Source organism: Neodiprion lecontei, chromosome 1, assembly GCF_021901455.1.
Source record: "Neodiprion lecontei isolate iyNeoLeco1 chromosome 1, iyNeoLeco1.1, whole genome shotgun sequence".
Taxonomy (NCBI): Eukaryota; Metazoa; Arthropoda; class Insecta; order Hymenoptera; family Diprionidae; genus Neodiprion; species Neodiprion lecontei.
The window spans coordinates 29,747,327-29,764,065 of NC_060260.1; the positions used below are offsets into that span (position 1 = coordinate 29,747,327).

The following is a 16,739-nucleotide window of genomic DNA, read 5'->3' on the forward strand; positions in this document are numbered from 1 at the left end:
TGTCAAGATATTGTACAGACCATGTTAAGTGAAATAAAGAGGAATTTCAACACGAAGAAAAAATTCTACCAAAATTCTCTCTGAAATCGATGGTTATTCAGTATTGATGTAACGCGCGAGCATACAACTTAAATTTTGTATTGAATCGAGAGAAGCCAAGCTGATTTTTGGAGAGTGCTTTCGTAATAATTTTCTTAATGATCATACCGTTAGAAAGGCTCGATTTAATTACGGAACAAAAACGGTTACCTGGCCCAGATTTCAAGAGGCATTGATCCATTCGTATTATATTTGTTTTTCATCATTACAGCCGGAATGTAGCGTAATTTCACCAAAGAATGACTTCGCCTCTGTGGTCGCACCTAAGCGTTTGATTTTAACGTCTGTACCACTTCCGATTAACATAATCGTAGATTTTCAAATGTTCGAATGAAAACAATTGAGAATCACTGACTGAACCACGTGGGTTTACATGTGCGGCATTTTGGGCGCTTTCTTTTTACGTCGATTTTCTGACACAAATTGACATTAAGTGATTTCGTTGGTCGAATTCAACGGATTAGCCCAATGAAATCCCTTACTCAGAGAGGTTTCTCTCTACCTTACTGTCGTATTGTATCAGAAAATTGACGAAAAGGAAAGCGCCTTGTGCTGTCGCGGCGTCGCTACGCATTTTGATGAGCGATATCTGTTTCGGACGCGTGGAAATGCCGCGGCAATTCGCTGCTCGTGAAAATACAGCCTTGAGGCGTGCGTAACTAATTCCGAGGAATTCCGAGAGGTCCCCGGACTCGCCGCGTTTTAACGAGTGAGGTTAGGTTAGGTGAAAGATCCAGTAACCCGCGATGAAATTCACAATATTTACAACAGTAGGGACCTTGCTTATAATCGTTACAACAGCGGGCGGCACTCTATCGCCTCGTCAAAGCAAAGGAAAAAAAAGTAGCGTAAAGGTGCGTTACCAGTTTCGCCGGTTTTCACAACGATGCTGCTATACTAATGGTTGAAATGGTTTTGACAGAAGGGACCGGTAGACGAGGACGTTTTTCAGAGAGGATTAATCCTCGACGATCCTTCGGCCAAGGAGATCTCTTCCGAGGCTAATGCTTATTACAAGGAAACTGGAGTCAGGAGGTTTGAAGGAGCAGTCCTCGGCTATGTCACACCGGTAAATCAGCTTTCTTATACGTAGGTTATGTTATTGCTGTCATGTCACCAATTTCCGGATGCAAACAATCGAATATTCGTAAAACATATGCATACCTCCATGAACATCCACGTGTGTGTGAAAAAGTATTTATGGATCGATTTTACAGTGGAATAACCATGGCTACGATGTTGCAAAAATTTTCGGCGGCAAATTCACCCTGATTTCGCCGGTATGGTTACAAATTCATCGAATTGGTAAGAATTCGTATGACATGCCAACACATGACATTGACAAGGGATGGATGAAAGCTGTGCGTAAAGCCAACAATGCGAATCACACTGTCAAAAGTAAGCAAACTATGCTGATAACATACAATTAGCTTGAATTCAACTCTTCATTAATGTAAAAAATTTTATTTGTGTTTTCAATCAAATTTCATTTCCAGTATTGCCTAGAGTAATCCTTGAGCAATGGACACCCAGCGACATTAAACTTCTACTCACTAACTCGCAGGAACAGAATCAGTTTATAAAAATACTCACCGACACTGCTAAGGTAATACATAAAATTACCTTGACTGAAACTATTTTATATTGGCACAATTCATCGCCATACTGAGATTTAAACATGTGCATCGGCATCAGTTCTGTCCTATCAAGTCAGCTAACCCTACTGGTTCTAATCGATCGTCTGTAAAAAATGTTTTTCTAGACATTCCAATTAGATGGGTACGTTCTGGAAATTTGGAATCAGCTGGTGGCTAGCAACACAGATAATAAATTGATCGTTGAATTGATTAAATCATTCGCTAGACAGCTGAAACAAAGCAATCTAGACTTAATTCTAGTCATTCCACCATTTAGAGGGTAATTATCACAATATTCCGAGTCATCCAAGTACAGTAACGTTCATTAATGCCTTACTCTTCCGGCTACCTTGTTTTCGATATGGACAGGCATTAATGAACATTGCTCTACGTCAAACAACTATTAAGTTACATATTGAGATACTCTTCATATTTTTCACAGTGTGCCCGATGAAATATTTAGCGGTCAACACTTCGAGAAGTTAGCCGACGATGTTTCGGCCTTTTCTCTTATGACTTACGACTATTCTAATGTACAACGACCAGGACCCAACAGTCCCGTCGATTGGGTGCGTCAGTGCGTCGAAAGATTATTGCCAGATGCCCGTGATCCAAGACGAGCTCAGATTCTACTTGGGCTCAATTTTTATGGAAACGATTACACTATAGACGGAGGAGGACCCATTGTCGGGCATCAGTACTTGAACTTGCTACAAAATTACAAGGGGAAGCTTAAATGGGATAATACTAGTGCCGAACATTACTTCAGTTTCAAGTAAGTATTTTTATTTATTCACGAGTCAACGCGGTAAATCATTGAATGAATAACAATCTGTATGGTTTATCAAATTTCAATTTTATATTGTTTTAGAACGTCAAATGGTCGACACTTGGTCTTTTATCCGTCCCTGCTATCGATAAATTCTCGAATCAGTTTGGCAAAAGAATTAGGTACTGGCATTTCTATTTGGGAATTGGGACAAGGCTTGGATTTTTTTTACGATTTGCTGTAATTTTTTCAGAATTTTTAGCGATGTTTGTGAAATAATTACAAAATAAAACTAAAAATCAGATTACTCAAGCTGCAATAACACAATGCAATCAGAACCTACAATATCTCGAAAAACCATTTCAAAAGTTGATTTTGTGAAGAAACCTTCATTTATTTAGTACTTGTGTCTAACGGGTTGAAATGAAAATACTTCGTCACGCGTATACTAAGGAACTGGGTGACTTCTAAATAGAATTTAAATGGAAGATCGTAATTGTTACTAAATGCACCATAGTTACTATACTCATTACTCGTGACCCAATGATTATTTCAGTCTTCCGCCGACTGTGATGTTTAAAGTTATGTCGTCTTTCATAAATAGAACCCGCAACTTAACTTTTGTGATTCTCTAGTTCGATTTTGAGCATTGATATATTCCTTTGGCATGTACAGCCGTTATACGTACCAATAATACTATCGTTTTGTGCACATTGTCATTATTCAAATGTAAGTAAACATGTAATTTGCCTTTTGATTTCATGTACTTACACTATGACTATGGTAGCAAAAACGGTTACTTAAATTAAACTAATATGTATACGATACCGGTAGGAGTGAAAATACCAAAGAGATCAACTGTTCGGTAACAATGTGTCAATTATCTTTTCGACCCAGAACGGGATTAATTACTTACAGCCGATTCGTGGACTAAGAATCACTTCACATTCGTCCATTGCTACAAGATTATCGCCGCTTATGCGGCACGACAAAATCACCATAAGTTGATCAATTTTTTTCACTCCTTGTCATCGGAATATTTGCATTTTGATCTTGTAAAACTTCTCGTCCTTTGAACGTCATCATTGACTGTGGACCTTGCATAATCTGATACATCAATGCCCAACACATCTTCGCCGGTAGAAAGCTGAAAAGAAATTATAAACAAGTATGTTTTTTTTCCTTTCAAGAATAAAAGTATACAGCCATCAAGCTCTTGAAATAATGAATATGTTCCGCTGGAATTATTCGGTAAAGTGCTTGGGGCAATGGCAGAAAAAGAGTTTGTTTTTTTACAAAATCCTTAAAAAAGTATTTCGCCGTTCCCACTAACTTCCTGCCTTTCTAAAAAGCACGGCTTGTTCTAAATAAATTTGCAGACGGCAACAGCCGGAGAAGAACTCGCGGAGAAAGCAGACATAAGATTTCTCTGAAATATTCTGCCAATAAAAATAAGCCCAGACCGTTAAAACGCCTACCATTTTAATGGGAGTAGATATCTGACACTTCCTGGAAGCACGACATTCACTTGGTTAGTTAAGATCCCTGCAACAATTTCCTCCGCGACATATTCCGGTTCCAACATTGGCAATAATCTGCAATTCGTATAGTCAAAATTAATACACAATTATCGTTGGCCTGAAATCTACTGTCGATTCTTCTTTCGCATATCATATATTTACCTGGGTTTCACACCGTTGAACATTCCCGTGTTAATAAAATATGGGCAAACCAACGTGGCGTGTATTCCGTCGTAGCCGTGTGCCTGAATCAAAAAGTCATAGATACGCGAAGGATAATTATTGTACCCATGGTAAGAATATGCAAGGGGAAACGACGTCTCATCTTTTATGGACGCGCGGTTTGAAGCGAGTTTGACACAACAAAGGGAAACAATAAACAATAAACTAATTGGTATTCCGCGAGGAGACTCGAACGATCCGCCAGTGATCTGCGGCATTTGTAATTACCGAAGGCTTAAGTTTACGTTACAATACGTTGATACTAGGTCAGGGGTGTACCCGGTGTGCAAACAACTGATTGCCGGTTCTTTCGATGCGTTCTTCGGCACGTGAAACGTACGAGACAAAAATTCGTACGTAACGATTACGTAAAATACATGTCAGCTATCGTTTTCGACTTTTACAACCAACGTTTTACTCGGACTGAAATCGGTTCCATGCAACGCGTATTCGCAAAAAGGAAGAGAGTCGTTCGGTCACGTATCCCGGAACATAATTCGAAACTCCTCATCGACAGAATTCAAAAGCAGCGGAATATTTTTTTCTTTTTTACTCCATTTACTTTCAAGCCATCGTAATTACCCTCAGCTCCGTGAATAGACTCTCGTGGTATCCGATCGCCGCAAATTTTGTCGCTGAATAATCCGTACATCTGTATGTTCCCAGGAGACCAGCGACACTGGCAACGGTCACTACATGACCGTGATTATCCTTCATCATTTCTTTGAGGAACGATTTGGTAGTCTGTTGGAGGAAAGCAAATAATAAGATTGATTTTCGTTTCGCATCACAAATTCACAGACGTATAATCAAGACCAGATTTTATAAATCGCAAAAAGATTTCCCACATTAGCGCGCCGAACAACCTGGACATATTGTTATTACTATTTTTCAGATATGAAACAATTCGGCATAAAACGCGAGTCTCGCGTGGGTCAAATGACACGCTTACCGCGTAATGTGACAAAATGTTGACTTGATAAGTTCTGTCGATTTCTTCATCGGGAAGATCCAAGAGAGTCCTGCCGCATACGTAGCCGGCATTGTTCACCAGCAGTGTCACCTAGAAAGCGAATGAGTCCATTTGGTAGTTGCTTTCCGGCGTTTAAAATTACTCGGAATCGTTCGATCCTTGAATTTCAATCGAATACTCACGGGTCCGACTTCTATTTTGACGGCTTTCGCTGTTCTGTAAATATCTTCTCTGTCAGTCAGGTCGCAGCGGTAACCGCAACCCTTGCCGCCAGCTTCTTTTATCTGTTTGACGGTGTCCTCGATTCCTGCAACATTGGCAATTGCATTTTTAATATTTTTTGCCGAGTGTAATTTTATTGCTCTCATCCGTTATACCTGTGGATACATGTGTATATGTTAATAATAACAATAACAATAACCGTAACTGTCTCCGTTACACATATTACGATTCACGTAACAGGAAGGACTTTCGCCTCCAGCCTATTACTAAAATGCGTATTAACTATTTTAATATAGAGGTGGTAAGAAAATTACCTCCAAGTTTCCGATCCATCTGTCCGCGACGTATTAATTATCAATAACGTATCAAGGATTGCACGCGATCCGATTGAATGTTCTTGGTATTCCTGTAACCGCACCCGGCAAAAGTATTGTTTAAAAAAACGAACGTTCGCACGCTAGTTCCACTTTCACGATGTGAATTTTTCGCGCAGTTGAATTACCGCACGACTGCATGTTGCAGAATCTTCCTTCCTGCACCGCGATCGTGCAGTCACGTTTCTACATGGGTGTTGCGATTTGAATGGGAAATCTAGAGGTTGCTTCAGTCGAGAATAAATTTTAATATGCAGCGAAGTGGCTTCTCGCAATTCACCTATAAATTACAGTAAAAGGGGGGCCAGGTTACCGGTGGAGAAATCATAAGACGAGTTTTAGGCTGACGCAAAACTGTACGGAGTTCATTAATTTCGATCGTTAATTTAACAATTGGCATATTGCTGTGACTTCTTATTCGCATGTCGGGCGTCTTATGAAAATTACCGCGAACACGTACGTCTGAAGTTCTAGCAGCACGAAACTATTTCGGATCAAAATGTCAAGAGTACACCAAAAAATTACCTCGGCACTTGTGTTCAAACTGATTTTTACAAGGACAAGATTCAATTTTATGTCGGACTGCCTACGGCTCGTGGGTTCGTCGACCCAGTTACCGCGATGAACTAGCCATTAAAAAAGAGAAAATACGTGCAAGTTATTTACTCGATTTCTTCACGAGATTCGTAACCACCACAGAGCATGAGGGGGGCGATTAATGTCAACCTGTACACAACTAATTGGTCACGTCGCTCGCGTGTTGTCTGATGTGATTCATCCGAACACGTACGATACATTCCAAATAGAAGCCTTTGAGGGCTAATGTAATCGATTGCTTACACTCAACTGGCACAGTTGTGTCGTTAAGCCAGAAATAAGTTCGTAATTGAAACGGTATACCAACAACTCAATTTAATACAAAATGCGAACATTTGTTCGTTTGCTTGTCGGCGTTTAGATTTTCGGCAAAATTCAGACATTCACCGTTCCCTTAGCGCATATTGGAGAAATGCACAAACGACAAGACAATACGACGACCGTGGATACCAAAGGAAGTCTTGGGGGTCAATCGACTCGTTTCAGGTGCTCACAGTGCAAACCACACTCGATCCGTGGAAGTCGCGAAAATGTTGACATCTGTTTGTCACCGTTTCCAAAAACCAGATTTTGCGAAATGTAGAATGTGACGGATAGGCAGTTGTGGATATAATGTTTGCACCTTGCGGAAAACGAAATGGAGTGATAAAACGAACGTATAAAATACCCATCCCCGTATGATGTCATTTATTGCCAAATCGACCGCTCGTTATAGTTCGTAATTAACTGCATTTGTATGACGTTGTATCTACGAATGCAGTGAGGCGACGTTCGCATATTTCTCGACCTGGCAGACATCCTTATAGGCAGCTTTAATCGAAGCTAGAAAAAGTAGATACTGGCATACGATAAACTTTATGCGCAGTAAATGGAGAACAGGTTCTACCAGTAATCAAGACTTACGTAAGATATCGATACAATTTCACAGTCCGTTTTTATTTACTTAAACAAAACTGAAACATTCGCTTGTAAAATATTCCCAACACATGAGTAGAAGAGACTGATAAAGATCGCAAAATACAAATAACATGTGTCAGTCGTTATGCTATATCGATCAAAATTCGATCAGGTTTCGATAATTACCGTACGGTTCAATCCACCAGCCTTTCAATAATTTGCATACCGTTGTGTATTACACATCGCAGGATATTCGGTGGAAATTTCTTCATTTGGCCAATTGCGTAAAGGCGAATGGACGCAGAGTCGACCTAATTATCTACTACTTTCAGGAGTCCGTACACGGGGAAATAAATATATGGTAAATATATTCACGGCATTCTTTTGGAGTCAAATCTACATAAATTGTGGTAGATCTCCTTAAGCATATCGTAACTCTTATCGGTAAATCCTGCCACAAATGCTACAGACTTACATAATTCCAAAAAAGTGGTGTCCGTATATTCACGACAGAAGATACAAAAATCAAAGGTCGATATAACTAGAATAGATTCTGAACGTATAATCTATGCAGATCTTGATCTACGTTGTGCAATAATATCACCCTTAATATGGCGCATACGTCGATAAATTTATACAGATCTAACCGGTTCTGCAAGATAAGCAAAGGTTGAATGCCTTTCGATTTTACCTTCTCTTCCACCGGATGATCGCGCGTGTGTTTTTCCGAGGATAGAGGCAAGGCAAAGGCTGGCGATGCCTTGTCAGCAATAAATAAGATCTTGAAATTAGGAGGAAAATTATCTGCTTAGGCGCTGATAAGACGCTGGCTTACCGTGCTCATTGATGTCCCAAACGATCACGTGGGCACCGAGTTTTGCTAATTTTATGGCAACAAGTTTTCCGATACCGCTTCCACCGCCTGTGACTAAGGCGACTTCGCCGGTTATATTTTTCCCCCGGAAACGTCTTGGAATTAAGCTGAGGACAACGGCCTCGGCTACGTACATGATGGACACACCGATGAACAGCAGGGTGTCGTAAAGGAGCCTTACAGCATCCGCCAGGTCCGTCATGGCTCACGGATATCCTGAAATGGGGTTTAATCAGACGTCACATTGGTTCCTCGTCCGAGAAATGTCACAAATGTGGTTTGCCAAACGTCGAAACACACTTTCACGAACATTCGATCGCCGTCAGAGCTTCGAAAGCTTTTCGGCCCTGATTAACTAATATAGCATTGCCTCTAATTGCGACCGTACAGGTAACGCTTTATTTGCATATGTATTAATAGAATGCAACTGAATTTGTACTGTAATTCAGTTTTCATATACGAACCGATCGCACGATGAGTTACAACGTTGATAAAATTTCGCCAAACTTCGAGGGATTGATATTACAAAACAAAAATAAAATATTTGGTATTCTCTCGAGTGATTTTTATGCAAAATTAAATGACATTCGTGACTTTTGGTATAAATTACACAGGTCAATAAAAAGTTGTTGTTTGCTTGAGTTTATATTTGAATAAATAAATTTTGGTTCTATATATCGAATAACAACCAAAATCTTCATTTATTACTTATAAAGTTTGCTTTTGTCTTTTTTACATTGATGAACAAGTCTTGAATTTTTTGGTTTCATGTAACGTCAAATGGGAAGCAGTTGTAGAGTCTAATAATTTATTGTTGCGTATAAAATTAGGCCTCATGAGACGATTTGTAAAAGCTCTTAAGTTAAGATTCCAAAGCTTTCTAATATTTGTAGAACTTGTTCCCGAATATATCCAAAGCCAAAGTGAATGCGGGTATTTTCGTCGGACCTCGAATAAAGAAAATAACGATCAGTGACGAATTGACACAGTTACTCCATAATCGCGATAAACAAGCCTGGGACAGCCTTAAAGCAATAGTTCATGGTTTTGTCGGAAACAACAGAGCTGAGAATTATAAAAAATTGATTGGAACTATGCTTGAAAGCTTCAACATCATGGGCTGCATAATGTCCCTTAAAGTCCCTTAAAGTCTTATTTATTTAGAAGAATAAGGAGGTTTTCGCCAAGATGTGATGGCCTTAAACGACGTTATCACGGGTAGTACGATGAGAGCATGATCGGAGATTACGTATGGGGTTTGATACGAGAAAGTCCGTACGAACATAGAAGTACGAAAAATATTCATTTTTGAACTTTGTTTATCAATTCTTTTACATTTTTAATTTATTAGTAATTATTACTTCTGAATAAAAGTGATTTTAATGCGACGTTTGTTGAGTTATTATTTACAACAAACGTTGGAGAAAGTAGGTAATTTTTCTTAAAATCCGAAATATCGTTCTGATTTCTACAAAGGCAAACTTTATCTGATAAAACTATTTTTTCTTTTAATAGTTACGTGGAAGAGATCGAAATTTAACATCAAGAACCAGAACTCAAAATTCGATTCGACCGATAAACACCGGATCTGTAAAATGTGTTAAAATAAATTTCAAACACCTTTGCCAAATCGCTTCTTCGGATCAAAAACGCTTCGTTACAAAGTCCAAAAAATTTATCCAATTTTCTAGGCGCCAAAAATTTACGACTTCCATGTCGCGTAAACAGTTACAGGTGTAGGTATACCGGAGAAGTGGACAAAACGACGTTCAGTTGGCATTAAAAATTAGAACAATTTGCAAGCTTCGGAAACAAGAAAGGGAAGATCCGTGGATCGAGAGGCATTGAACTTACCGAGTTCGTTGGCACCCAGTACCGCCGAAGGCAAAGGCAGTATATGCCTTTATCCGAATATGTATGTCACACTTGGACCACGTGCTTAAGGTTCGAACAGCCATGCGCACGTGGACCAAATACTACGTCGTGTTCGCATCTGTACGAGATGTTTGTAGGCATCTTATTGCTTCGAGTATATTTACCGACGATAAATACTCGAGCCATGCGTTATATGCACTATTAAGTGCCCTAAGCCTGCAGACGCTTTGTAGACCTGCACCGACGATTAGTCGTCGACGCGAAGTGCGCTGTGACTAGAAAAATATCGCGTGGAGGAAAAGTTTGTTGTCGCTTTTAAACGAGCAAAAGTTCCGTCGGGAAACGTCGGACTAGATCGCGTCTCTTATCCGTTGATACTTCGTTCGTGTCTCTCCGTTTTTTAAGTGAAAACTTCGTTAGCGCAGCTCGTGAAAACTTCTTCAGCACGGGAGTGATTTGACACTCGATGAAACGAAATAAAACGACTATCGATGTAACGAAAACTTAACTTCTTTAGCACGGTGGTGGTTTGAAACTCGATGAAACGATATGAAACTAGTATCGGTGTAACAAAATGAAACGACTATCGATGAAACGAATAATTATTCCACTCCTGATACTGCATTCTCCTCATTCTCTCGCAGTTTAGTTTCTGAAGGTTTCACTTCTACCACGTGTGAACTGCACACATGTTTGTTTTTTTTTTTTTCAACTTCTGTCTCGATTTTACCGCGTTACTTTGTACAAGCTCGTCTGCTTAGTTTTTACCGTATAATAAGAGAAATGTGAAATTCACTTTTGTAACAGAAATTCGATTATTACGAAGCGTTTTATTTTGATGAAATAAATTTTTTACAACCGGTTCCAAGTAAACGCGCGAGTTTGAATCGTCCGATCTTTATTACCGCCGATATTTCAAGTTTCACTGGGACGGTCTAGTCTTGTAATAATAAAACTCGCTTTTACGAAAGCTCAAAATAGCGTAAAAATGAAACTCCGTTCATTCAATCCGCTACACACATCATTCGATTTTTATCAATTTCTCTTTTCGACGTGTTTACCAATCGAATCACGAACACTGTTCGAACGTTTTCGAATAATTTGTCGCTATCGGTTCCAAGACGACTTGAAAAAGTTTCAGAAAAAAAAAAAAAAAAAACCAAGGCACGAATTCGACTATAAATCATTATTATTACCTTACGGGGGCAAAGCAACAACACTCGGCAGGTAGGCGAAACCCATGAAACAATCTCCTTCGAGAGCTTCGACAAGACTGAAGATTTTCCTATACGGTGGATGCTGATTGTGTCGTGCTCGTGCAGCTCGCCCCTCTTCGACCCTCGCACGAGGCGGTCTCAAATCGCGCGCTTCACAAAATCACTCCATTCGCAAACCATCGACTCCCATGACTAACTTCGAGTCGTCCGGTTCGCCCCTCTGCCGGGCCTTAACGGGGCCTAATAACGCTCGACAGTGCCGTAACACGGGGACCCCGTACGCGTTCTACGCCGAAATTTAATTTAATCGGCACGCCTTTGAAAAGTTGAAAAGATAGAAGTCGACGATACGACGCTGACTCCTTCATCACCGATTAGAAGAGCGGGGAATAAACCGAGTCGGACGACACGTGTGGGCGTGACGGAGCTTTTATACTTCGTTAATTCCTCACCTCATTGCGATTAAAAATCCCGTAACGACAAAGATGTGCTCTTGAAAATTTTATTCGCCGACCGATTAGCTCCCGCGTTTCTCCGCCGTACACTTTCGGCAAACGAAACGAGTTTAGGAAGTCGACAAACACAATATGTGCCCGAGGATGAGCTACCGTGACCGACATTTCGCTAGGCGCGAACTATATGCGGACATGCCGGGTGAAAGGGACTAGGGATAATTCATCTATCCTACGATATTCTAGGTCACTCAGCGCACTCGCATTCCTCTGGGTCGTTCCGCGGTAAATTGTGTTTGAACAACACCGATCGCTAACTTCCTTTTTCTATGTACAGCTAATAAAGCGGGACCCAATCGCCACGCTTGCCTACGTAGCTTTTAAGAGGCTCGCATTCGTGGCTCGCACTTCGTCCCGAACACACGTAACACAGTTATAGAAATGCACGGTAACTTTTTCAGCTTTGTCTGACGATCTGCGTAGCGCGGTTCGGTTACGGTCTGTACTTTGCAAATGACCGATGAACGTGTATCGTGAACGGTCGTTCGTCTCATCGGCTGCAAATAATTGCGTAAGGAAGTTATCTTCGTCAATAAAAGTTGCAATAACGACTCGATTGAATTTCCGTATTATCCTTTCGTCAGAGCCACGTAACGCGGCGTCTGCAACGGACGTAACGCCCTGCATTTTCACTTCCTTGCGGGGGTAATCGGAATTCGCAGCAACGATACGAAATCGCAAAATCTGCGTAGCGTGCGACAGTTATTACGGTATATACATAACTTGAAGACCGTTTGTATTCCGAATGTGAATCTCGGTGCTCTTGCACCTAATCCGCCGTACACGGTGCATCGCGAATGAGACGTCAGGAAGTTTCTCTCGAGCGTTTCATTCCTGTTAGGAGTTTGAGAGAAAGCCCAACGGCGATCCTATCTCCGATTGTAACGGAGACCGGCTTCGTAGACCGCGACTTAAACTTTTTCGAAAATACAACCGCACTCTGCGAAAGGTCAGATCGCGTCGTTTCTCCTTCGCCTCGTTCGAGCATCGATTTACCGATCATAGATTAACGATGGACGATTGCGTTACCATCATCGAAAATCGTCGGAAGTCGGGAGTTCTCGGGGAAATGGGACGCCCTGTATCTGAGTCAAGGATCGTCGAGAAAGGGACAACGATCGACACTTTCTACCATAGACTGGCTCATCTTTTAACGCATCTCTATCTGTGCGTAGCCAAGTGACGCCGAGTAACTTGAGGATATAACGGGGGTATGCAGATGAGTGATTTACTTGTCGTGGTCTAATTGCCAGCGAGCAAGGTACGCACTCGGCAGCTTTCATTTTTTCTACCCACAGACGAAGCTGCAGATGCCAGTTGCATCGTATCTACGACCAATTTTCTCTCTCTCTTTCTCTCTTTGTAAACGAGATACGTAATATACCTGACATTATAATTTCTCACGCAAATGACACGGCGCGAGTAAATTCAAATCCTCAATATCTCACGGGTATCCGTAACGTGGTGCTATTGACGGAGTACATGAAATACAATTTCTGTATATACAACGAAAATTCACATCTTTTTTCGCATAGTTTATATTTTTGCTCTTTCCGGTCATTGTCGTCGGTCAGTTTCCGAACTTACAAACCGTGAAACTAGTCGAACAATGATTAAAACATTCCTCGAACGACTGTTCCATGCATACTTCGTACGGAGAATGAATATTTCCTGTTCCGATTCATATTTAAATCTAATCATTGTTACGATTGCAAATCGTTTTCATAAATCAGTATTCACTGATTTTATATTACAACGTACTGTACGGTCAACTTTGGTTCATTCGGTTCTTGAAATACAATTTACGATTTGAATATCTGTACGGAATTCATTTTACCGGCAAAAATAAATTGAGACGTTTTTTTAGCAAGTGTCCTTTACGCACACCAAAATGTAACAAAATTTACCAAAACGACCGTGTGTAATTGTCGCGCAAATCACTTCTTAGGATACTTTGGTGCACTTTGGTACCGTATAGCAGATACTGGCCGAAAATCGTCTTTTGGATAGGATTACTTTCAAAATTGTAGACCTGCTCCGATCGGTGTCGCTATCTTTAACCAGCGACAGAAAGCTTCTATGAAGTCTTCGGTGGTATTAAAGAAACCTATCATAAACTTTCGGGGTTCCCGACGGCGATCATTGCGACTTACGAAACATTGCGATAGTAATTTGAACCTATATTCTGACCCTTTTTCTCACGTTTATTCACCATACACTTTGAATCGTTCAATTTTACATTGCGAGTAATTTATTTTCATTTGAAATATGTTTAAAGTTGGGTAATTCCAGATCGAATGGTGCGATTTTTCAAATGTTCAACATCAGAGAATTGATCATAGAATTTTCGAAAACTTTAAACCACAGGGTCGAAGAGGAAACGCAGCTCTTTCTTATAAATTCACGACAGCGTAAGATTGAATTTTATTTGAATATTCTTAGGAATAAAATGTAGCTCGCTGATTTGTATGATTATAAGACGCAGGCTTAAACTCTCAGCGATTATACCTGCCAACTTTAAACTGTTTAAAAAAAATTTCCCCGCGCCTCTATATGTTTCTGTATCTGCTGAACCGGTCTCAAAAAATTCAAAAATATCAGAAAAAAAGTCGAAGCACGTTTAAAAATGATTGAATAAATAGGCGACAATCGAAACAGTATGCAAAATTAACTTTAAAATATCTTCTGACCTAAAGCTTTTCAGCCTTCTCACACCGACTCTCTTTTTACAACAACGGTTTGAATATTGTTGGAAGCGGAAGAAAATTTGGTATCCCAGTAGTTGTTTAGTATGATTATAAATATCATTACCACATGCTCTAGTTATTACAACGTTAAATCTGACTGTTTAGTTGACTACATTTTTCGGTGAAATAAATCCTTAACGTCAATTTATCGTCGCACCTACGTCAAATCATCGCAACATTTACGAGATAATATAACTACGAATGACTATAATCCAACAGAATAGTGACACTTACTATCCGTTAACACTTCCCTATCTGAAAAACCAACTTCGGCGATCGTTGATTGACATCAAGTTTGTCAATAGCACCGGTTTCGTATCAGCCTCAGACCCAAATATATCTTGAATTTGAATAAGTGAACGTTTTCATTCGTTCTTGAACGTATCAATTTATATCCTCCCTTCCTCTCTTATCACATATAGAGTATAACGGTTTTCGATTCTTTGACGAACAGACAGCCCCGCGTGAAGTTAGCCGATTGAGGATCAGATCTTTTACCACCCGATGGGTCAGAATCCATTTCTTCCTATACTTTCGCTACTTTCTTTTGCACTTTACTAGGTATACGAAAATAATCATTGAAAACATTTTCGTTGCAATCGCGTCAATTGCATCGCCGTTTCGTCATGACTGCCAAGGCTGTGGTATGGCATCCGGTAACGCCGATACGACCGACCGATAACCTCGTGTCCTCTGAGATGGTGAGGCTAAAACGTTTCGTGCCATCTTACGAAAGGTTAGCCAAATCGTTCGTCCCAGTTTACGACATCGATATCGATTTAGTGCGTCACAAATTACACGACAACTCGAAATTAAACATTATTTATTCGTGTTTCCACTTTGATGAGTTTGCAGAAATTAAACAATCTGCGAAATGGTCATAAATTCAAAGCGATATATTTTCTCATTTTCGTGAACATACTTTCGCTTTGCGCCGTGTAAACACAGCGCGACTGAAAAGCAACGTTTCGTCATTTCTCTTATACCTAAAATCGTAGATATTATTCGAAAGTCAGGTCTAACGAAGATGCGTGTTGCCACAATCGAATATCGTCGGGAATTGATTGCATCCCGTTTGAAACCTGCACCTCATCTAACGCGTAGAGAATCTGATATTTAAAACTGCCAACGTGTGAAACGTGAGTCAAAAAAAAATAAAATAAAAATTTCACGTTCACCAGAGAATGTCGTCCGATCATGTCAAAGGTAATTTCGCACGACTACGCAAGGATGTGGAAACAGGAACGCACGGCATGGGCAAATTTAAATGAACCACCGACGAAAAAACGCACCCAAACAATCTTCTTGCGTAAGGTAATTTTACAAGGACTTGATATCACAATATCCCATGGTTCATATTTTGCCGGCCAATCTTGATAGCCCAGCTGGAATTGGACATATGTGACGATACGGCAATATACCTATAACGGCAATTTCCTAGGTCGTCAATCCTAATTTGCGAAGGAAGAAAAAGTGCCCGGCGAAGTATAGCAGCAAGGCGCAATTCAAACGCAAACCGAACCCGAAAGCAGCCAACTCGAAACCTCGTAAGAGGATCGACGATAAGAAGCCTTTTTACTGTGCGGACGTCGTTTAAAGCGGAATAATCATTCCAGGAATGGAAGACATGGTGGCGGTTACGATAACGATTGAAAAAGTTTGACGAAAGAAATTTCTACAAGTTTATTGCATACAAAAATCGAATCACTTTCTCGAAAATTATGCTTCCGCGAGTGATGAAACTTGAATCCTCGCCCTTGCTTATTCGGTAAAAATATAATTTAGCGTCGCATTATCGTCTTATAATTCTGGAATCTTTATGTTTATAATTAACTAAATAATTGCAAGGTTAGAGTTCGGAATTGATTCGGACCAACTGGAATAGCGAAAAAATTTTCATCCAGGCAAGAATAATACCTTATTTCTATCAGGTGTTGTTTCAACACGCTATCGTCGAGTCCTGAGGCGACATTCCAACATGTGATACTTGCCTGTCGAACGTTGGAAAATCTTGTCTCTCTGTGAACCATTACGTTGATAATAGTTAGAAATAATTAAAAATAGATTATTCCTATCACCTAAAATTGGTTGAATATTTCCCCATTATACGTAGGAAAAATATAACGAAACGATCAAGTACCTTCCAAGCAAAAGCACGTAATAAATCTCCTACTACTTGGTACTCGATTAACGTCGGACACTTA

General features: G+C 40.1%; 2 protein-coding genes across 5 annotated transcripts; one reads left to right on the plus strand and one right to left on the minus strand.

Moving 5' to 3' along the window:
* Nucleotides 1-626: 626 nt before the first annotated feature.
* On the plus strand, nt 627-2,812 carry LOC107221735 (chitinase domain-containing protein 1). The gene is made up of 7 exons (XM_015660842.2): nt 627-953; nt 1,022-1,168; nt 1,317-1,497; nt 1,596-1,705; nt 1,862-2,016; nt 2,179-2,511; nt 2,608-2,812. Exons 1-7 carry the CDS (start codon nt 846-848, stop codon nt 2,747-2,749), a joined length of 1,176 nt encoding a protein of 391 aa, XP_015516328.1. The 5' UTR covers nt 627-845; the 3' UTR covers nt 2,750-2,812.
* Nucleotides 2,744-11,466, minus strand: LOC107221765 (estradiol 17-beta-dehydrogenase 11). 4 transcript variants are annotated; one of them, XM_046746244.1, is made up of 8 exons: nt 11,261-11,466; nt 8,146-8,400; nt 5,403-5,527; nt 5,200-5,310; nt 4,830-4,991; nt 4,188-4,270; nt 3,984-4,100; nt 2,744-3,652 (listed from the first exon to the last, which is right to left on the minus strand). In XM_046746244.1, the coding sequence occupies exons 2-8, from the start codon at nt 8,384-8,386 to the stop codon at nt 3,514-3,516; spliced, it is 978 nt and encodes a 325-aa protein (XP_046602200.1). In that variant the 5' UTR covers nt 8,387-8,400; nt 11,261-11,466; the 3' UTR covers nt 2,744-3,513. The 4 variants fall into 4 exon arrangements, with proteins under 4 accessions (XP_046602200.1, XP_015516373.1, XP_046602199.1 ...); XM_015660887.2 differs by having other exon boundaries at nt 11,256-11,465; XM_046746243.1 differs by lacking the exon at nt 11,261-11,466 and adding an exon at nt 10,039-11,141.
* Between the last annotated feature and the right edge of the window lie 5,273 nt (nt 11,467-16,739).